Here is a 23,187-nt window from a genome sequence, read left to right as displayed (position 1 = left end):
CACACAAACAGCTGCTGTTAGCAGCACTGCTTAAAATGTAACTGAGCACGAAAGCCCTCATTTTGCTCTGACTGCACCTAAACACCGGTTCATCATGACATGGGCTCAGGTCTGTCGTCCTGAGGAGGAACCGCTGTCTGATTCATGCTGCACTGTGCTTGGCTGCGTTCTGCTGGTACCTGAACCTCAGCCTCTGGACGGGTCAGCGTCACGGGCAGCGCGGGGGAGCAGTCTGCAGATGTTGCTCCGGGCAGAAGCCCAGCGTTGGACCTGCTGCTGTTTGAACCTCTGCACATTGGAGCCGTAATGGCCACTTCACAGGCCTGTGGGCTCCGCAGATGAAAGAAAGGAAAGCCGCACGTCAGCTCAATGGAGCTGCTTCCTGCCAAGCGGAGCCGGGCCCAGTGGGTCTGCATCACACGTGGGTCGGACCTGCAGCCGCTTCTAGTCTGAACCATCTGGAGCATCAAATGAAGGAGGTCCATTGTTCTAAAGAGTAACATTATTATATGTGCTGATATGAAATATGTTTTGGACTATGAAAGGATGATTATTGTGTGTAAGTAATTCATTGTTCGTTCATACAACGTCTTAATGTGATGAATGCGTGATCGTCTCCACCCTCCTCTCATTGGACAAGCAGGCTGTCAATCAACGCACCTGGGGAAGCGCTCTGACAAACTGAGCGGCTGAATTCACGCACGGCGAGTGGGGTTCGAGCGTGAACGCGTGTTTACTGTTGCTGCTCCAGACGACACAATAACGAGTTGGAGCAGCTAAAATGCCAAAGGAGCAGCTGAGCCGCAGCCTGGCAAACGGTGAATGTCACCCCCACGCAAGCAGACGCCACGGAGGATTCACGGAGTGGGCGAGCTACGAGCACGTGGCGTGGGGTGAGGCTTTTCCTCTCATTAGCTGCGTTCAGGGCCGGGGCCTCAGACTGAAGAAACCCGGCCGTTAGAATGATGGCGGCGCACACGACCACTCACTTTAATTAGGTCGTATTTACGCTTGTCATGGGAAATTTGCTGAGGCGCATTTTATTTATGACTCATTAGTTTGTAAACACGACACATTTAATGGCCTAAATTGATGTTCTGGACACTGACGGATGTCGCCGCTCCCGTAAAATCCCACGTGTTCGTTTGCGGCGTTCGTCCCCGTGACGCGTGATCAGCGCCTGAAAGGTTAGCGCCTCTTCCGATCTACTGCGGGTGGGCGACATGAAGGCGTTTATTTATGCGCCTGTTTGTTTTTCGGAGCGTTTGGACCGTCGATCCAACGGCGCCGATCGCGTCCGAACCTTAAAAATAGCCCGTTCATCTGCGCAAAGCGGCTCGTTCACACGTGTTTACATTAGCGTCAGTTGGAATTTCCGTGACTACTTCAGATCCGCCCTGAGTAATATCATCGCCCCCCCCTCCGCGGCCGCGGTTCTTAATCAGTCTGAAGTGTTTGTCATCAAGAACTCGTGTTTCTCATAATTGCTTGGAATTTATTTTGACATTTAAGAAGCGGTATTACTACAACACGGAAGACTTTGAATCGCAGCGCCAGTAATGCAGAGACTCTAAAACAGCCCCACACTGAGTCAGAGATTAATGTCATGTGGATAACATGATATTTCTATGGATGCTTGGGAGATTTCTGCATTTATATTAATGGGAAGGGTTCACTGATCTATGGGCCCTTTAAACAAACCCATCAGTTCAGAGCAGGAATAGCTCCCATTTCACACCCGTTCCTCCATACGGTGTGTGTGTGTGTGTGTGTGTGTGTGTGTGTGTGTGTGTGTGTGTGTGTGTGTGTGGTGGTGTGTGGTGGGGGGGGGGGGGGGTAATGGCTGCTCTGCTCTTTGCCAACAAAGCAACTTTCCAGCTTTGCTCCCATCTTTTATTTCCCACTGTTTGCCCGCGTGCTCTCTCCCCCTCCTGCCTCGTTTCTCACCTCCTCCTGAATGCGCCGTTCGCTGCGACGTCGCTGTTTATCTGTAGTCCCACAACTCTGAGCGTTGGTACAGCGGCGTAATTGTTGCATCAGACGTGGGAGGTGGTCTCCAAAGGAGGGGCTTCAGAGCGAGACAAGCTTGGCTCAGCAAGCAACACTGCTGTGTGTGTGTGTGTGTGTGTGTGTGTGTGTGTGTGTGTGTGTGTGTGTGTGTGTGTGTGTGTGTGTGTGTGTGCGCATGTGTGTGCGTGCGCATCTGTGTGTCTGATGAAAGGAAGCGTCCCCTGCTCCTTCTGCAGGATCCTGTTCCTCCTCATCCTGGTCTTCAGACCGGTGACAGTGAGTGGAGGTGAGAGGGCAGCGCTACCAGTGCAGCACCATTCATCACGCGCGTCAAACAGCTCGACCAGCTGGTGGCGTAACATTTGCATTTAATTCGTCCCCCTCCCTCTCTCTGTCTGTCTTAGCCAGCACTTTCATATTTTTATATATATATACATTTGTCACACTGAGCTCCACGGTGATAAATGAGTCCAGACGCAGCATAGATTCCCAAGTTTGTGTGGAAATGTTGCTTGTCGAGCAGCGTGTGGTGCGTTTTGAGTTTTATGACTAGTTCGGTTTCGCCTCCGTCTCCATCAGGGCTTCAGCTGATGTTTCCTTCATTGTGATGATTTGTGGGTAATAAATTCTCATCTTTAGGTTCATTTTTTCAGGTTCAACTTCTCCATAAACACAGTGTCCAGTAGTTCTTTGCCTAAACAGCATTTGTCGTCTTGTAAGCTGTGGTGTGTTGTCACGTTAGTCATTATGAATCCATTTTAATATTTTCATTCCACAGAGTGGATCTGAAGGCGCTCAGTGGGACGCTCCCACAGAAAACAGTGTCTGTCGCCTCGCGTCCCTGCTGTTTAACATCCACCTGGTGCTCGTGAAGCTCCTCCGTCAGTGCAGTTTGTCGTCGTTGGCGCGCTTTCACTTTGAAGTCCTGTTTGTGTATTTGTTATTGTCGGTGATTTGTGCTGTTTGAGGCTGAATGTGCTCTGACTCCTCCGGACCGATGGACTCATAGACGCCCGTCTCCCGTTCCTCGGCGACCGTGAGCTCCTCATCTTTGGCGCCGCTCTCTCCTCTTCGCCTCCCATCATCCCATCATCATCCGTGCCTGCACACGCTCGCTTTCTCTCCACTTATCTGGTCTCCTTGAGATCTGGGCTTCAGTTATGTGTGGAGGAGGGGGGGGGGGGCGTTACGTTTCACCTTGCAGGCTTTTCAAAGGGGCCATTCACACACGTGAAAGCAGAGATTTTATTCAAGGGAGAGAAAACATCTGTTGGCGGAAATAAGCCACGGTTGATTGTCATGTATTGTAATGTCGCTATAAGGTAAAATCTGCCGGAAAGACTCCACTATAGGCAGATTTGGCTTTGTGTGTGTACGTGTGTGTCGCTGCTAGATGTTGGAATATTAGCACACTTGTCACATGCTGTCAGATTTACCAGTGTTTCTGAATCCGGCTTCAGTGAACTTCATCCTGCTCCAGTGACTCTAACGCCATTGGCTGCTGGTGGGACGGCTTGATGAACAATCTCTTAATCAAAGCCTAATTGTTTAGCATGATCCTGAGTGACCCGCTTAATGGAATCCCCCCCCCCCCTCCTTGATTAATGATGTGTGTTAACGAACACAGTGGGAGACACCCCAAAACCATGTCTGCTTCTCCTTAATTAAAGGCTGGTCTGATTATGCATGGAAATAAAAACAGGAGTCCTGAGGTTAACTAGTGTTTGTCTTGTAGCTGTTGTTTCAGATTTCTGTGAGCATTACATAATCTCCAGTCTGATTGTTAATCAGGGTTTTTAGATGGTGTTTAAGTCGCCATGATTATCTCTGGCCTGTGCTTTAGTGGTGGGTCCTTTTTTTATACGACAGGTCTGTGGAAAATAACATTTAAAAATTGTATTAATTATGATGCATAACTCCAACTTTTAAAATGTGGATGTTCTCTGGTCTAAGAAGCGATATAGACGTCTTCATTGCTTTAGTTCCTGTGGTTCACACATCTGTTCTTTGTTACAACTGGGCTTTTCATTAACAAGTGATGTGAGATGAAAAGGCCACAAATAGACAAGAGCACTAAGATGTGAAGATGTTGGCAGATATGTTACGAGTGCTTTGTCACATGTTTCCAGAGGTGCAGTAATTGGACGCAGGTTTCTGCTCATCCAGGTTTGAGCCTCTGCTCCGCGTCGTTTCTGGGGCCTCTCTCTCTCCTGTCTGTGCACAAACCGAAGACGTAGGAGGTGGATTCACCAAGGCCGGCTTTTGTCTGTGATACAAGCAGAAACACACACTTGTTGATGAAGCGTGAGCCAGAGATTTTTTTGTGTGCGTGTTTTCACTTTTCTGAAAGCCTGGTCATGTTTTTCACACAGTTGCTCTTGAACGCGTTTGATGGGCACAGCTTTGTAGATAAAAGTCTTTGCCAAGGACTCGCTCTGAAAGTCTTCCTTTGCCTTTGAATATCGCAGGGCTGTGCCTGTTTTCATTGGCTCCACTGGAAAAAACCTCTTTATATAATCAGTTTGAAACTAATAATTATCAAAGCTCTGACTGCTGCCAGCGTTACGGCCGTGATGAGCGCTGTTGTCTTTGTTGTCGTCTGCGTTTTTGGCTTCTGAGCATGAATGTCATCACTCTGTTAATGGTCCCCAGACGGCGAAGGTCACCGTGGACACGGCTTCAGCTCAGGCCACACAGGCGATGATGTTAAAGGGGTGATACGTGTAATCTGGGTCTGTGGAGGCAAATGCCACTGTTCTTACTGGCACCGAGGCCGTGTCTCAGACTTCACAGGCTGCAGAGCTGGTGCTTCGGTGCCGCCTCCTTCCCCACTTCCCTCCTGGACTCCTGTGCCTCTCATTACCGTGGTCACGGACAATAGCAGATGGTGCAGCTGCCGCTTTAATTGTTTTTATTACTGAGGCATCTGCTTTCCGCTTTTTCAGTCCAGAACGCCGTGTTATCTTCCAGGCAGCCGAGACCGTGTTTGTGAAATTGGAAAATAAACAGGGACAAAGAGACGCGGCTCCTCCATTAGACGGCGCCGCCGCCCCTGCACCTCGCCGGGAGTGAAGCTGTTTACGCGCTGATCTAATCCGGTCGATTTGCCACATTAACCTCTTACGCCGCGCCTCCCGCGCGAGTCGCGGCTGAAACGGCGAACGCAGCCGCGCGGGCACGTGTTCGTCCGCTGCAGTGTGCGTCGCACGTGTCGCTCACGCCGTGGAACCTGTGCGCGAGGAAGAAGCGTCGCTTCCGCAGCCGCCGAGCGGCCGCATCAGGCCGAGGCCACGGGAGGAAGCAGCAGACGCTCCGCGAGCCTCTCTGCTGCTGCAACAAAGCAGCCGAGGGGAGACGTCGTCCCCGACGGCCTGGCGTGAATGCATGATGATTCTGCTTTGACGCGGGTCAGGAGTGGAAGGTAGAGGAGCCTCTGAGGCGTCCGCCCTGAAAGCGTTTCTAACAGGAAGCCTCGCATCACCACGCGTGATGAGACGCCGACACTGAGGAGGCTGTGACATGCAGAGACACTTCAGAAATAAAGAGAGTTTTCTTGTGGCAAAACGCTCGGGGAAATGAAACGATTCACCCCAGCAGCTCAGTACGTGCTCCTTTTAAAAAAAAGAAAGAAAGGGATGGGGACGTGGGGTTCGTTTGTGGAGGGAGGGAGGGGCTGCTTGTGTTGAGTTAACCGCAGTACCGCTTTAGAAATGCATCATTGTCACCATTATGCCTAATAATTTGAATGACATCTCAGTGCGTGACTCAAAGGCACTTGTACGGGGGTTGGCAGGGTTATTAGAAATGACTCCCCCCAATGATGCGTGTCACTGAAGCAGCAAATTAACATGAGGAGATGGAGGCATGTTAAAAGCAGCATCAGAAAAAGGGGGGGGGCGGCGGCGGCGGCGGCGGCGCGAAGGGGAGCGAGCAGAGATGCGGCGGAAGATGTTGCTATTTTCGCCCCCTTTGTTCGCGGAGATGCTCCAGTTGTGTGTTCCAGCTCCCGCTCCGCTAACGCTTCCCAGCACCAGGTGCTTCTGTTGTGATAAATGAATCTCCGCGGTGCCAGACAGCGGCGGCGCCGCCCGGGCACATCCTCATCAAATAGTTGCGCTCCTCGTACGCAAGCTGCACAACAGCCACGCTGGATTGTGTGACTGAGGGCTATTTCTGCGTCCTGTTTACCGTGCGGCGCCTATGGGAGCTGACGGAACACGCGGGTGGAGGATCTCAGCGTCTTCCCATCCAGATTTCCCCTTCCTCACGTTTCACATGGAGCCGCCTCACAGCTCCTTTGTTTTCCCGTCTCCCGCCCCCGACAGCAGACCAGGCTTGATACATGCACGCTGCCGTCACCTTTCTCCACCCAGTAATTTATGCTGTCAGAGGTTTTCCTCTGTTTGGACGGCCGTGTGTGTGTGTGGGGGGGGGGTAGTAGTGTCTTGGGGTGTTGACATGTTTCCCTGTGTTCAGCGTGAAGCAGATAATTGATGGGGCTTCGCAGCCACAGGCGCAGCTCAGAACCTGCAGCAGGTTCTCACTCCGACAATTAGATGTGGAGAAACGAGGAGCAGTTCAGTAAAGTAGGAAGACTTTACTGAAACGTGCAGAAACCCAGCTAACGGCGGATGCTTCACAGCTGCAGGTTCATTAAACCTTGTTAAAACTAGCAACGTTTACATCAAGAGAAGCTAAATGTTAGCCGCTCTTTACATGCTGTGTCTGTCTGTGCAGTCTAATGAAGTTACATAAATACATGGGGGATTTTCTCATTCATCCATATATTGATCAGGGTCCCTCTGGTGTAGAGCACATACGGATGCCTGCTTGCTGCCTGGTCTTTATATCATCTTAGCAACAGACATAGCATCCACTCCAGTCTAATTAGTGCTAACGAGCTCAGTGCAAGATTCAATTAGTTTAAGCAGTGAACATTCTCAGGTAACTAGTGTTTTAATGGGTGACTCATCAGGTGCCTCATGTTAACAAGCAGTATATGGATATTATTCACATGCTGCTCATCAACAGACCCTGAGCATCATTTGTTTGATCCATTCTGATTTGTCGGTCCTGAAGCTGCGCTTTGTCTGAAGCCTCTCGCTTTGGTGTGTTTGGTTGTGATGGACTCTTTCATCACATCACCTACAGTAAACGCTCCTGGCGACGCGCGTTCTCCCGCATGCGCTCGGAGGAAAAGCTCTCCCCATCCATCCCCGCTTCCCAGACACACAATGGGCCTGTTCAGCATTCAGCCAGGCGTGCTGACCAGGATTCCACCAAAGTGATAAAGCCCCATTCATCAGCCTGCAGATCCGGCCCATCTGTATGCCTGTGCTGCCTGGGTCAAAGTGCTGCGGTTCTGACGGCTCCCCAAGCCCCCAGTGGTCCTCCCCTCAAGCTCCACATCTCATTATCAAGGGGCGTTTCTGGCCAATAAATCTGGTGTCGCGCACGTTGTGGTAGAATAAAACACCTCTGTGGGCTTTTCCAGAGAGCAGCTCTTCATTTCACACTCGGCACTTTGTTTTTCATGCTTCCAACTAATACGAGTCCTAATTGGAGCAGTTTTGAAACAGTTGATTGAGAAAACCCGCTCAGATTTTATTTAAAGTATTGATATATTCCTTATTTAAAGCAGCCGAAGCCTTTTTCCTTCCTCCCACCTTTGGGCCGATTACTGAACCTTTTAAAGATTGGATCATAAATGTTGCACATATGTAATGAAGAGTTTTTAAAATGTGCCACAGCAGCATTGTTCTGATCACTTTGCTAATATTGCCTCAGAGGAATAAAAATCACATCACGCTTGGATCCAATTTGTGCTACACTCACCAATTACTTTCATGGTCCACTTCCCATCTAATACAGAAAGGCCAGATTATCTGCTGGATGTCGGGCTGCTGCACACCCTAATTACAAACACAAATTGGAAAAAGGCAACTTGTGACAAAAAAGCAGCATGTGATTTGTCTTGTTTCCAAGAAAAATATTTGCACTAATTTACTTGGACTCTGTGTCCTCAAGGAGATAACTGGTGTCTGAGGAACATAAGGTCCGCTGATGTAACGCGTGTACAGGGTTTGATCTTTCTATTGGACGTGTGATCAGATAAAACCGTAGCGTCAGAGTTCTGTTTTAATTGGGCGGATGTATAATTAAAGTCAACAGTAGGAGCGGCGAGGCTCATTACGCGATTTACAGAGAGGATCCACAGGAAAAGCAGTAACATTAGCTCATTGGAGAAGCAGCCTGAGCACACGTTCTAAATGTACAAACTGACTCAGCTCGTTTGGCTCTTTGTCGTTGCAGCCGTTTGATTCTTTCTACTGGCTGCACACATCTCATGCCTGAACTCACAGAGGACGCGGGGGGAGCGGGGTGTGACCAGCAGCCCCGGCTGCAACGCTAATGCATGTGAACTTGTGGAGTCACATCCAATGGGCGCCCTGGTAACGCTGACTGCAGCTGAGGGCCTGGTGCAAGTTACACAAGCTGAAACCGTGACGGGGGAAAATCGATGGGAGGTGGAGCTCGTCGGCGTCATGATGAGCGTTAAAGGCCACTAGAAAGAACTATCAGGGACTTGAACCTTTTATTGCCATTCGTACTCCACCTGTTTATTGTTTACTTGAACTTTAAGTGCAACAGAAAAATTATGGATTCCTCGTTCCCAGGAGAGATCGCTGATTTTGCCTGTAAAGCCTCGGATGCTGTAATGGATAGGAAGCATGAGGGTATAAAGACATTCAACCTGCTGTGGGTCCCTTAAAGTGTCGGAGTTCAGGCACTTCTCCCTGTGGAAGGAATCCAGACGCCTCCGGACTCCATCGCAGGTGTCTGGGGGCGTCCAGCTGGAAGGAGACTCTGCGGCAGATGCACGATCTGCTGAAGAGGTGAGGTCTCTCATTTGACCTGGGAAGTCGCACCAGAGGAGGCGCTGGAGAACGGGGCTGAGGAGAGGGAGGCCTGCGTCACGTGCTCAACCTGCCGGCGCTGCCACAAATGAGTAAAAGTGGCATCAAATCGACAGATCGGTGGATGGATTCCTATTTGTTTGATTAAATCTAAATAAACTCTTTCTCACATGAATAGGACTTTGCATGAACTTTTCACCGTTAACAACAGACCAACAGACCTTTTCTTGAATAGATAGTGACGTGTCTTTGAGTCTATGCAGGTTCACACCTGCCAAAGTCAAAGCAAATGTTCACGATGCAGAAACGTTGAAACAAAGGCGCACGGCGCCCTGGGCTGCAGGTGCGACTCTGAGCCGGAGCAGCGCTCCTCAGACTTCCAGGAGATAGATGTGTCCTGCCACTGTATAAATTGGCTGTCGGAAGCATTGTGCAAGGGAACGCGGCAATGGCTGGGAAGTTGGAGGCGGAGTGACAATGATGGAGAGATGAAGAGGAGGGGAGGATGGGCCGAGTCAAAAGGGAGGACGGGGGCAGCTGAAAATTGGGAGAAGGCTGAGGTTGCTGTTAAATGTCTCGTAGATCGAGAGACAACTGTTTCAGAGGCAAGAAATGAAGATAAAGCTGGTTTAGATAGAAAAAGAAAACCGCAGATGGAGTTGTCAGATTTCTGCTATAGAGTAAATCAGCAGCCGTGATCGTCGCATTCATAGTGACGGATTTTGCTTTTAGTGTCCACTTGTCCCCAGCATATCTGCTGAACCACCACTGATCATGAAGCCAACACCACGCTCACAGCTCAACAGCGACTGGCTCCAATTCAGGACAATAAAGGAAAGAGCCACCCTGTAGAATAGCAATTATTCAAAGGCTCTGGCAGGTCTGATAAAACCAATGAAACCTTATGACTTGGCAAACTGGCTTCATGGTTAATGCAGGACTTCCTGGATGGAGGTGGAAGTTATTGCATCGCTCTTCCCCTGCGGGAGAGTAAAGTGATTTGGCCAAACTCCGCAGAAGCCTGCCATATAGAGGAAGAGATAGTAGCTGTCTGATGCAGGATGTATGAGATGAGGAAATGAGAGCGACGTGGTCCAGGGAGCGGCTGATGACTAGGACGCCAACGACAGTATCAGCAGGATGAGGCCAAGAGCGGCGGGTGGAAGAAGGATGCCTCGGTTGCAGCCCTTTCCTGCGCCTGTTGCTGGCAGCGCCATCTTATCGGACTGTTTCACAGGATCTCTGGTTATAGACACAAGATAAATTGGTATCTCTGTAATTGCCTCGACCTTTAACCTTGCGGTGCCACGTGGTCCTGGGAGGTCCGGCGTTGGGCCTCGGTAATGGCCTACCTGAGGGCGGGCGGCGCCGCGCAGAGTGATGGCGACCCGCGCTCGCCCGCGAGCCACTCACCACCTCATCGATGCAATTATTGCACCAGGCATGGCTGACCTGAAGCCCCCAGCAGAGGAGGACCCCAACGCCCGCCCGGTTCTGCTGCCGCTGGGCCCAACCACCAGCTAGCCAGCAGCGGCTGTACAAACATGAAGCTAATTGCTAAATGCGCCACACTGAAATGGATACGGGGCATGTTTTGCGTACAGGTTGTTGTGATGCATTAATTATTGTTGACGCCCGTGTTAACACCCCACCAGTGAAAAATGAGATGACAAAAGAGGTAATTTCCTCTTTCTCTCATGATGATGTCTAATTGTGCGCGCTACAGCGGGGTGAGGGTGGGGGAGGGTCTGCGCGAGGCTTCTCCCTCCCCATTCCTTCTGACAAAGACTTTAATTCACTGTAATTATACAGATGGATTGAAATATACAGCAAGACAGGGAATCACTCCAATTATGCAGAGTTGATTAAAACCTGGACCCCATGCCGGCGTGCTGCAGGAGCGTGGACCGCGTCGAGCAAGAAAGGCGGACGTTTGCACCGTGGAGGAGCAGGGATCCGCCGTAAAACACAAGCGCTTCGCTCGTTACAGCTTGACGCTCGGATGCACGGGGATGCGTTCGAGCTCCAGACGCGCAGCGGAGACGCCCCAGTGCCTTCATTTACAGCGCGACCGCGACTCGGACTCGCCGAACACGCCACGGTTGGTGATGGACAACGAAGACAAAAGGAGGGAGAAAAAGCTCACAAACATGGAGGAACGGAGTGAAAAGGGCAAGACATTTGTCACCCTCTTCTGCAGGACCACAGGAAGAAAGAACAATATCATTAATCTCCTGACATTTCAATATTGTATTAACCTTTCTAGCAGGATTCTCTGGGCTCATTAGTCTTTTTTCGAGGGGGAGAAAAATAATAATCGATAGAACAAGCTCCGGACACGATCTAGAAATACACTGCAGTCAAATAACATAGAACCTTCAGCCACTCGTGTGACGATGCTTTGTCTTTAGCAGCTTCTTCGTTACCTACTCGCACGCGAAGGCATCCGATAAAACAATGAGCGCATGTGAATGGGTGTAGCTGCTGCCTTCAAGTCGGTCACGGTTATAAAGCGCAATAACGGCCTGACTGTAAAACCACAGCTTAAGACGGGAACACGAGCACGTCAGCCGTCTTATGTGAAGGCTGGAAAATCGCCCCAAGGCCACGCAGCGCGTGATGAACCCACGCCTCATCTTCTGCTCAGTCAGTCAACAGCCCGTCGGCCTCAGAGGCAGAAACGGCTCCGCCGCCGCCATCCTCCCTCCTTCGCAACCCTTGTCCTCACCCCTCATCTATCAATGCCATTCAAATCAGCGGCGCTCTGTTATTTGAATAAGAAAACGGTCTAATTTGTCCCTTTTATTCGTTGCCCTCGCTGAACATGCAGCAGCACCGGGCCTTTTGTCCGTCACCGTTTACGTTTGGCCTCTGGTTGGTGGTGTCAGCGTTTTGCTGAGCGTGCGGTTATCGGAACGTGCTGCGTGTGATTGTGTGTTTGCTCTGGGCATTCTTCAGCATAGAATTAGAATTAGCTCCTGTAATGTGTTTGATTAGCCACAGGACTAGTAGACCTGCACTTCTGCTTCTGTTTGAAAGGATGATGAGTGCTGGTGTGATATATAGCAGTATGGAATGGACTCTACAACCACATACTAGACTATGACCACGGTGTGTTTTTTTTTACTGGACTGGACACGGGTGGGACCACATACTATACTATGACTTGTTATTCTGCCATTACGTATTGTTTTTACCACATACTGTATACTATGACGTGTATGTACGTGTGTTTTTATACACCAAGTTTTTTTTTATCACATACTATACTATAGTGTTTTTTTTTTTTCAACATACTATTTGTTTTTTTGTTTTTTTTTTACCTCGTACTATACTAAAGTTTTTTTTTGTTTTGTTTTAACCACATACTATGCCGTGTTTTTGTTTTATCGCAAACTATACTGTACTATACTAAACTATACTTGTGGTGGTGGTGGTGGTGGTGTTGTTGTTTTTTTTCTGTACCTCATACTACACTATGACATTTTTTTTTACCACGTACTATACTAGGCTGTGTTTTTTTTTTTTTTACCACATACTATGGCGTGTTTTTTTATTTTTTTAACCTCATACTATACTATGGCGTGTTTTTTTTTACCGCGTACTATACTATGACGTTTTGGTTTTTTTTTTGTTTTTTTTTTACCGCATACTATGGCGGGTTTTTGTTTTACTGCAAACTTTACTATGGTGGTGGTGGTGTTGTTGTTTGTTGTTATTGTTGTTTTTTACCACATACTATACTATGACGTGTTTTTTTTTACCTCATACTATACTATGATGATTTTTTTTTTTACCACATACTATACTTTGCCGTGCCGTGTTTTTTACCTCGTACTATAGGTTTTTTTTTTTTTTTTAACCACATACTATGCTGTGTTTTTGTTTCATCGCAAACTATACTATTGTGGTGGTGGTGTTGTTGTTGTTGTTTTACTGTACCTCATACTACACTGACATTTTTTTTACCACATACTCCATATGACACGTTGATTTACCACATACATGTACTATACTATGGCGTGTTTTTTTTTTTTTTTTAACCTCATACTATACTATGACATGTTTTTTTTTTTACCGTGTACTAAACTATGGCATGTGTTTTTACCGCATACTATGGCGTGTTTTTTTTCCCCACATACTCCATTTGATGTGTTGTTTTATCACATACTATACTATGGCGTTTTTTTTTTTTTCACCACATACTATGCCGTGTTTTTGTTTTATCTCAAACTATACTGTACTATACTAAACTATACTTGTGGTGGTGGTGTTGTTGTTGTTTTTTTCTGTACCTCATACTACACTATGACATTTTTTTTTACCATGTACTATACTAGGCCGTGTTTTTTTTTTTTTTTTTTTTTTTACTGCGTACTATACTATGTCGTGTTTTTTTTACCGCGTACTATACTATGACATATTTTTGTTTGTTTGTTTTTTTTTACCACATACTATGGCGTGTTTTTGTTTTACTGCAAACTATACTAACGTGGTGGTGTTGTTGTTGTTGTTTGTTGTTATTGTTTTTTACCACATACTATAACGTGTTTTATTTTTTTTTAGCTCATACTATACTAAGACGTGTTTTTTTTACTTCATACTATACTATGACGTATTTTTTTTACCTCATACTACAGTATACTATCACATGTTTTTTGTTTTACCACATACTATACTTTGCCTTGCTACATTTTTTTTACCGTGTTTTTTTATACTATGACGTTTTTTTTCCCCCTGATACTATGACGTGTTTTTTTTTTTTACTGTGTACTATACTATGACATGTTTGTTTTTTTTTTTACCTTATACTATGACGTGTTTTTTGTTTTACCACATACTATACTTTGCCTTGCTGAATTTTTTTTACCGTGTTGTTTTTATACTATGACGTTTGTTTTCCCCTGATACTATATGACGTGTTTTTTTTTTTTTACTGCGTACTATACTATGACGTGTTGTTTTTTTTACTGCGTACTATACTATGACGTGTTGTTTTTACCGCGTACTATACTATGGCGTGTCTTTTTACCGCGTACTATACAATGACCCGTGTTTTTACCGCGTACTATGGCGTGTTTTTTTTTTTTTACCACATACTATACAATGGCTTTTTTTTGACCACATACTATACTATGGCTTTTTTTTGACCACATACTATACTATGGCTTTTTTTTGACCACATACTATACTATGGCTTTTTTTGACCACATACTCTACTTTGCCGTGCCGTGTTTTTTACCGCGTACTATACTATGACGTGTTTTTGTTTTACCGCTTTGGTGGTGGGGTTGTTGTTGTTTTTACCACTTACTATACTATAACGTGTTGGTTTTTCTTTTAATAGCATACTATGGCGTGTTTTTGTTTTTTTGCAAATTATACTGTTTTTTTTTCAACCGCATAATATGCTAATATTTTTATTGCGTACTATACTGAGTGTTTTTTTTAACCATGTACTATACTATGTGCATATTTTTACTGCATGTACGCACGTGTGTGTACATTTATACACGTCATGTTTTTTTGTTGTTTTTTTTCCACATACTATACTATGACGGGATTTTTTACCATATACTATACTGTGGCATGTTTTTTGTTGTCAAAAAGCTTCCTATTGTGCTATTGTAAAATTAGTATTTGATCAATTTGATTTGCGTGAATTCGTGTTTGAGGACTTTGGCATCCAAGTGCAGGTTATCGCACTTGTTGACAAATGCTGCCACATTGTGTGAAATTCAGAGTCGCCCATCTTTTAATTAGTACTAAAGTAGTAACTCCAAGTTCTGTACGCGTCATTTTTTTTTAAGTCTATCCTACTAGCCACAGGGCCTACAGCAGAATTACTTATGTTTGATGAGGGCACTTGACTTATTAGAAACATTAAATGTTAGAGGGTCAGTTTAAAACTACAAAGCAGGCACAGCGGAGGGAAGCGCTGAGGGCGGGAGGATTCCTGTGGACGGCGGCGGGAGGCTATATTCCTCTGGGTTAATTGCGCGGACCCCATCGTCACTAAATACGGATTCTTAGAATGACTGGCTAAGTAACAAATGGATGTACAAATCACCCAGATTACTCCACTTATTACGGAAACTTGGACTTGGCTGGATTCCACATTCCCTCTCAGCACCTCTGGCAGTTGCCGTATATTTTACGGCAACTCTTCTCATTTCAATTTTCACAAGTTGAAACAAGCGTAAGTGTTTAACATTGATTAAAAACTACTTTTTGTAATTATGTGAAATTGTGATGAGTTGGTTGCTGAAATCATTAAACGTAAATGAGTTTTGATTGAAAGTCTGAAGAGCTGGCGTTTGACCTGCAGCTGTAGTGTAAATAGGCGTGGAGAGGTGCCGGTAATCCGCCTAAACACTGTGCACCTGCGAAGACGGCTTCCTCTGGCGTTCTCGCAATGGCAGCGACAGTAAGAGGAGTCGTCAGACAGTGCACAGCTGTTCACTTAATTACCTCCTAGTTTGGGAAGGAGGTTAATGAAGCAGTTTGGCGATCAAAAATTACAGACAGGCTGAATGTGCACAAAAGAAATTAGTTTTTGGGTGCTGGGAAAAGCTTGAGAGCAACTAAGGTTTGAATTATTGATTGTAAAAACTGAATCACTGATGGAATGAAGCAGACAGGAAAAGGGAGGAATTTTTTTAGCATATTCCTACATTAGTCCACATTGTGACTTTGGCAGATTGATAAATTTGTGTCTGTAAATGTACTTTCTTCAGACAGATTTAATATTAGCGGTACCTCCCGAGCACACAGGTTGAGGTACTGTCGGCCATGCAGGCTCATATTCATGTCATTATGAGCTGGAAAACCCTGGCAGCCAATGTTGCCGCCTAATATCTTTAATCACCTGCATCTCATTGTGGGGCCGACACACCTCCACTCATTAAAAAGATAGATGGAGACAGAAGGGTCTGCTCACCCGGGTTCCACATTTGTTCTTTTTAGAAAGGTGCTTATTAGGGAATACCTGGGAGACGGAAGTGGGGGAAGGGAGCTCCAACGTTGAGGGAGGAGAAGGAGGGCACAGCTGTCGTAGGTTAACAAGTATGAAAACCCTGCTAAATGATAATGTTTCTAATTGGTCTGTACACCAGTTTCTTTGTATATTTTGATGGATTTGCATGAAGAGATTGTTTTCCCTTCTGAATATATGCACATTCCATTTATATAAAATCACTTACCTTTGTGAAATGTCAGAAATGTCTTTTAGTAAATGAGCCTACTGGACTCGGTCGCTTGTGCTATTCTGATGGTTTTCACGCTGAGGCATGAAGTGGTCGGTCTTATGAGGCGGCAGCGTTACTCATTAACTTGTAAAAACAGACTTCCTTTCCAGTACTTTGAGGCTCAGGAGGGAGTGTAAAGCAGAGGAGACACCTCTTTTTCTTCATCACTGATGTTTGAATAAGGCAGAAAGACAGTGGTTGTCATTAAAGGCTCCCATAGGCCAGGTTATTGCCTTTGAGAACAAGCAGTAGGCAGGTTAGATGTAATAAAGTGGAACAAATGTATTTCAGTCTTCAATTAGAATAAGTCGCTGTCTAGAGTTGCTCTGTCATCTCCCCATTTTATGGATGTTTTGTTTTGCTGTGTCAGCAGATATTCCATTGAGTTATGAGCAATAAGATGAGCACTGTATTCGCTGGCTAACCTCATTGAAGGCTCCTTACGCCTAATTGGCAGCAATCTAGGCCTGTCAAATTAAATATAATCCCTTCACCGCTGGTTTAAGCTTCCCTCTATGGCTCCAAATGCCTTTACTGAATGACATGGGATGCTAATATTGTGAGTAATGGAGAACACTAATGGAATTGGCATTAGGTAATACATTTGAATAGCTCGACCAGAAATAGCTGTTCAGTGTCTGAGCCAAGTGTATTGATACTGTAGCTCAGTGTGACAGTAAAGGTGTTGACGTTCATTTTTCATCCGCTTGAAAAACTCAATATGCTTTATAATCAATTTTAATACAGTTACCGTTTATGTCTATATAATGTGTTTCTATATGTGCTGTTACTGTACATATATACTGAGCATGTATTTAGTCCTGGTGGTTTTAAAATGTTAAGATAAGCAAGCTGTAAAAACTAAGGGTGTTTAAATATTTAGTGACTGTTCTTTCCCCATTTGGTATCTTTTGTTTGATAACATGATAGTGGTATTCCAATCAGCATTAGTACAATTGGTAATCCTGTGATGAATTATTAATGTGGCACTACAGTAACATAGCCTCGCGTCTGTGTAATAGTCATATTTGACATTGTTGCAGAGATGTATAATCAGTGAAATTGTGCTACTTCTTTGTAATTTTCTGAAGGCTGTAGAGCCGGGGTACGTATTGATATGCAAACATGCCATTAGAGGCATATCTGCGTTGATTTATGGCTAAACGTCAGCGTGGAAATCAGGCTCGTTTCCAATTTGCGGAGCTTGATTAAACGATGTATAGGAACAACTTTATAAACCCGATGAAAACGCTGCACTTCGATGGTAGGGTATGAAACTGTGAGCCTTTGAGTTCAGCAGCTGCTGTTTATCCTGACCGGTACTTATTGATCCACTGCAAGAAACAGTCCCCCGACAAATTCTCTATTTGCTCCTATTTCAGTAATGTTTGCTGAAACCTTCAGTGCGCAGCTGTTTGTGTCTTTGTAGGCATGAATGAGCGCGGGTTGAGTGCCACAGCGCAGGGATCAGCAGCCCATTATTGCTTTCTTTGCTTAGATTAAGAAGTACCTTGAGCTGAGTGACTTATCCTCTTATAAAATGTTAAAGAAATCACCAGAGCCAAGTTATAGTTTGAAATTTTTTATTTATCTTTTTTTTTTCTTTTTGCTTTACGAAACAAATGTTTGCAGATGTCCTATGAATAAACAACAGCACCCATTCTCCAAAACAGCAGAGGCCAGAGTTACCTCCGTCTAGAAACGAGACCCTTCTTGTCCAATTCCAACCTCTCCAGATTCCCAAAGTGACTTTTATTCCTGTATTTGACATTCATTTAAGTGCATTAGTAGACAACGTCACCTTTTCCATTAATGTGCAATAGCTGAGTATGGTCAATGCGTAAAAGATATTTACATGACAGCTATGACTCACATTAACGCTTCCATGCTTTTCATCACTTGAGCTTGTGTCAGAACTGGAGAGGGAGACAATCACAACACAAGGAGTCTCCTTTCAAGCACAGCCTTCATAAACAGCAACCATCATCATCATCATCAGGATTAACTAGACTCTTTTGTCGTACCTGTTTTCCTCCAGTAAGACAAAAAGGTTAATAGATAGAATGGTTTAAAATAAAGTTTAGTGATTGTGCTTTTAAAACCAAAGTAAAACAAATAACAAACATTGACGACAACACGAATCATAACAGTGCATTACAAAAAAAACCAAAAAATAAAAGGCGGAGAAAAAGAAAAATCCCAAAGTGGCACTTTCTTGGGGCAACTAAATAATATTGCAATTTACAACATGGATGGAAATGATAAAATAATTATATTTACTGGCATAATAAAATTAGAATTTGCGAAATAGGACAAGGAAGACAAATTTTGAGGTACCACAACGGGTAAAACAAGAGAGCATCATGTATACACGTATATTTACAGACAGTCCACCCTCTGTTCTTGCAGCTAGTTTATTACAGTAACATCTGACTGTACGGGCTCTAAAGATCTTGTCAAGACAAGCCGAGTCGCATCAATGTCTGGAGTAGGATTTCCCTCCATATTGCATTGGAATTAAACATAAATATACTAGTGTGTGTTTAGTTTTGAATGCACCATTCTTTTATCTTCAGACGCTATCCTTTTTTTCCCGAACAAACATAGAAAATGAATAGTTAAAAGAAACTGTTTGTTTTCCAGATGTAAAGAAACACTTGAAGTACATATGATGGCAGCCAAACATGACGGTGAAATACCGAGATATTTAAAACAGCAATGGTGCTCCACTCTTGGAAAAAATCAGAACAGTTTCTCCATGTCCTCTGCTGTTCTTCAGCTTTCAACCATCTGAGCAAGGGAAACACAAAAACAAGCACTTTGTCTTACACATTCATCAATCTATTCATGCCAATATATACACATCGCTCTCTAATGTAAAAACGATGTCATGTGACATCTATCTTCACTGACGATTTTCTCTTAGGGTTGTCAATGATTTATCAATTAATCATAAGTCAACTGATTACTAATTGAATACCCAAGGGTGCAGAAGAGGATGCACCGATGTGTACAGTATTTAGACGTCCAATAACCTTGAGGCCTTTGCTTAAACTGTTCTGTGGGTGCTGTTCTTATGTGCTGTGTTTACCTCTAGTTCTTCATCTCCATGTTGAAAGGCTCCAGTGGTGTTGAGGCCCATGTCGGCAGGATTTCTACGACCTCCTTCTCCTCTCCGCCGGCCACCTGATCCTCTGGAGGACATGGAGCTAGAGGAGCTTGGGTCCCGGGGGCTATTCACTGTGGGGAACTGTGGTCGGCTGTAGGGCAGAATGTCCTCTGCACCTTGGGATAGACAACAGTTGTAAGTGGAATCTTGACTTGAGTAATTAAAAAGACTTCTCGTGAGAATGAAGACTTTTTGTAGTTACCTGTGTGTTGGCGTGCCTTGTTGGCAGTGCTACTCTCGTGTTTATTCCCTTTCCCACCATGAGCAGTTTTTTGTCTCTCCTGAGCATCTTTGCGTTCAGATGAGCTTGTTCTGGGATCCGAGCCATCTCGAGTCCGATAGGCTCCTATTCCTGCTCTCTTGTCTCGTACCTCTCCTGCTTTGGGGGAGATCAAACCCCGGCCTTCCATCGCCACCTTGGAGGGGTGTGTAGGGGACTTGAGCACGGCCGGAGGTGGGATTGGAGGAGGCGGGAGATCTGCAGATAAACACAGGAAATGAGAAGGCATTAACCACCAGCATTAAAAACAAGGCAGAGGAGGAATCTACATACACTTTATTGTGTATCATCTATCAGGTGCCCAACACCTGCACAGTGATACATAAACACAGCTGGAGTATATATATACACACATCCAGTCAGAACTGCTCACCCGGATATGCTGGAAAAAAAACCCTCCTCTAAACACAACAGATGACATTAGAGAGGCCAAATCTAAGCAGAGAGTTATGAGATTTGAGCGAGGAGGAAGAGGGGAGCGTGACGGTCAGCAGCTGATTGTGTGACCTGCTCGACTTCCCCCATCAATGAATCAATGCTGCTTGTCCTTGAGCCATTATTCATATGAGGCCAGCCAGTGGGCCGCCGGGTTTCTCACAGCCGTCTAAACAAAATGTCTGCTTGTGATCAATGGGTTTTCATCTTCTAATCAGCACCCCACCTGAAGGATGGTTTTGTCAGCAGCCAGACCGATAATCCACTTTAGATTAGGGAGTTTATAAACGCAGCGAGTGTCAGCTCCTACAGCTTTCCCCACTGCTGCTTTATAGACTCGATCGTACTTCGGACTTGGTGAATGTTTTAAAAACATGAAAGGCTAATAGGGTGGGCCTTTGCAGTGTCGTCTTGGTGGAAACAGGCAGCCTCAATACACTTCTCTGATTATCCTTCACCTCCGTCCACTCTTCCTGAATACAAAAGGGGGCCGGTCAATATCATACAGCAGAGAGGCGTCTGCAGTTTTTTAATATCTCTCTTGCCTCCTGAGTCCTGCCTCAGCCAGAGTCCGATCAATGCCACAGTCTATGAGATATAGTTTACTACATGGGAGGAGCCCAGCGCCTGCTAGATTTATGATGGAATATCAGCAAGGACAGAGTCCAAGTGTGCAAAGTGTCTTTGGGCTTGCCAAGGAGGCTGGACCGAGGGCCTGGTGGTTAATTAGGCAGAGAAGGTTGAGACGGATCCAAAGTGACAGGAAAGGGTTAAGTTCGTATAGGGGGAGATGACAAGTGCATTAAAGTCAAATGCAATACGAATCAAGAGGGTGGGGGTATAACTTGGGAGTTTCCACATCTACTGTGCAAACAAAAGCAAAATGAATAGATCAGAATGAAGGGGGGGATGGGTCTGTGATTTACACGATGTGCTTGGTGGTTCGCTTGCTTTCTGCCTTCGGTGCTGTTTATGGGCATTCATAGAAACGTTGCCTGGATAGCTGTCTCCGGCTGGAGTCATGCTGTACATTGGAACGTATAACAAAACAGACTGTGTGCAGTGCTTTGTTTCCTCTCCTGCTTTAAATGTCATTAAATCGCTTTCTCCTACCTTTCAGCCACAGTTGGGGCATGAAGAGTGGAGATGGAGGAAGAGATCGGGGGAGGAAAGCAGGCAATAACCTCCAAACGTAAAACAATCCATTCAGATCAAATGCAATCAGTAGGAGAAGTGATGGACGGACAGAGCTGACAGTCACACCCCCTCCAGCTCAAACAAAAACAGAGGGGAGAGAAGCTTTGGAGAAGACGAAGGCTGAAGAGGGATGGAGAGATAACTGCAAAGGGAGGGGCGGCGGATTGTGAAGAAGCCAGGATGACGGCAGAAGGCGGCCGCTCGTAGCGGGGTGGGGGTGCGGGATTTTCTGCAGTGATATGGCTGGTCTAGCTCCCAGTGAGCGGGATATTAAATGTCCCTGTCTAGTGCTTCAAACACTCAAGGACACCTGACACTAAGAGGAGCACCGGCTCCGAGACAGCACAGAGTGAGCACGAGCGCAAACACAAAAAAAGAGGAAACAAATGAGAAAAGCGGTTTTTAAACACAAAGGCAATGTTGTAAAGAATGATGCCGTAGGAAGTCAATTGGTCTTTTACTTAACAAGGTTAACGCTTCTCTTTGGTGTGCAGCTGCTCTGGTATTTAGCCTCTGTTTGGTTTATGTTTGGCCCCTGCCAAGGAAAAGGTGGCACTTCAGCGTGAGCCAGAGCACCTGGATCAATTTCATTAGTGGCTAGAGTGGAGAGACATCCCAGTGTCAGCGCAGCCAAGCTCGGCACAAGTCCCCTGAGACGACTCCTCCCTCTCCCTCCTCCCCCCTGGCCTCCTGCCCAATGCTATCCACAGATGAGGAGTGATGCCATGTATGTATGCGCATAAACACCAGAGATGGTGATTAATACATTCTGAGTCATTTACAGACACTATGTCACAGTAAACTGTGTTTTTCATCTTTTTCCTTCTGGCATCTAGGTCTGTATTAAGCTGCCCTTTACTGTAGATTCCTGAATTGAAACCCATGAAGACTGTGTACTGAGATGAAACGTACTGTACCTTCATTGTAGGCTTCGCGCCGCTGGTTTCCTGGATGGCCGGCAGGATGCTGTTTCTGTTTTTTCGGAGGCCTCCTGTGTACGGCTGCCATACTCATGTTACTGTCTGTAGACACTGGGCTACCAGGACGGTGGCCTGATGGGTTTATTTGGTATTTTCGCGCTAAGAATACAAACAGATTTTCCAAGTCTAGTACCAGCTTTTTTAAATATGTGATCATTAATTTTAAAGTATAGAAACCTACCTGAAGCTCCTCCAGCTTCCTGGCCCTGTGTATTTGGGTACTTGGCCACTCTGAGGCCCGAATACTCCGCAGCTGCTGCAACTGCTTGAGCAAAGTCGGCATCAGTGAAGAAGGATCCATCTGATGAACTAACTGCACTGGACCTCCCTGAAGAGACATTATCCTCTTCAGAGGCTGAGCCCCATCCGTTGATCATGGAGCCGGTCACCGAGCTCTCCAGGTCGCCCATGCTGGACGCGGGCGTCTGCTCAAGTCCCCGTAGAAGCAACCTCCGCGGGTGCATGTGGGGATGGTGCGGGTGTGTGTGGGGGTGGGTGTGGTGGTAGTGCATCTTGGCCACTTCTGCATCCGTCTCATCGCCCTCCTCTTCCTCCATTATGTCCTCCTCCTCCATTCCATCAGTGTCCAAAGCCAATGGGCTGGTGATGTACCCATATGTGTGTGAAGGAGAGAGGGGCCTTGGAGGGGGTGGGGGGCTCACAGCATGGCGTCTGTAAGAGGCAACAAACACTCTAATGCTGCTCGTCTTAATACTTCAGCCTGTCCTGTTATTTGAAGCAAATCTAAAATCATTCCAACTGTTTGTTCTGTACTGAAATGACAGCAGGAGTAGCGCTTTACTATCTCCAGAGTTAATGGCCTACAACATGGAAACTGCTTTATGAATCCCAAGTACTTTGTAGATCAAGTGTTCCTCCAAGGCTTTGAAGACCAGCTATGATTCCCAGCATCTAAGCCAAGATGCTACTTGTTAAAACCTGTCACACTGTT

The 23,187-nt window shown here is 45.8% G+C and overlaps 1 protein-coding gene and 1 long non-coding RNA gene across 13 annotated transcripts in view; one reads left to right on the top strand and one right to left on the bottom strand.

Moving 5' to 3' along the window:
• The first annotated feature begins 635 nt into the window (after window positions 1–635).
• LOC129604996 (uncharacterized) lies at window positions 636–22,174 on the top strand. The gene is made up of 3 exons (XR_008696422.1): window positions 636–893; window positions 8,323–19,478; window positions 21,179–22,174. It is a non-coding gene; the product is annotated as an uncharacterized LOC129604996 (long non-coding RNA).
• Window positions 17,741–23,187, bottom strand: part of robo1 (roundabout, axon guidance receptor, homolog 1 (Drosophila)) — a 172,667-nt gene continuing 167,220 nt past the window's right edge. For 11 of the 12 annotated variants that reach the window (XM_055513882.1, XM_055513883.1, XM_029172080.3 and 8 more), the window contains 5 exons: window positions 22,417–22,907; window positions 22,173–22,334; window positions 19,546–19,821; window positions 19,266–19,459; window positions 17,741–18,964 (listed from right to left, as the gene is read on the bottom strand). In XM_055513882.1, coding sequence (XP_055369857.1) covers window positions 18,950–18,964; window positions 19,266–19,459; window positions 19,546–19,821; window positions 22,173–22,334; window positions 22,417–22,907 — 1,138 coding nt within the window. In that variant the 3' untranslated portion in view covers window positions 17,741–18,949. The remainder of the gene's footprint in view (window positions 18,965–19,265; window positions 19,460–19,545; window positions 19,822–22,172; window positions 22,335–22,416; window positions 22,908–23,187) is intronic. The other variant, XM_055513884.1, reaches the window with a different exon arrangement.

The sequence above is a fragment of the Betta splendens genome, chromosome 13 (assembly GCF_900634795.4).
Source record: "Betta splendens chromosome 13, fBetSpl5.4, whole genome shotgun sequence".
NCBI classification, from domain to species: Eukaryota; Metazoa; Chordata; class Actinopteri; order Anabantiformes; family Osphronemidae; genus Betta; species Betta splendens.
This window is presented reverse-complemented; position numbering and strand designations above follow the sequence as displayed.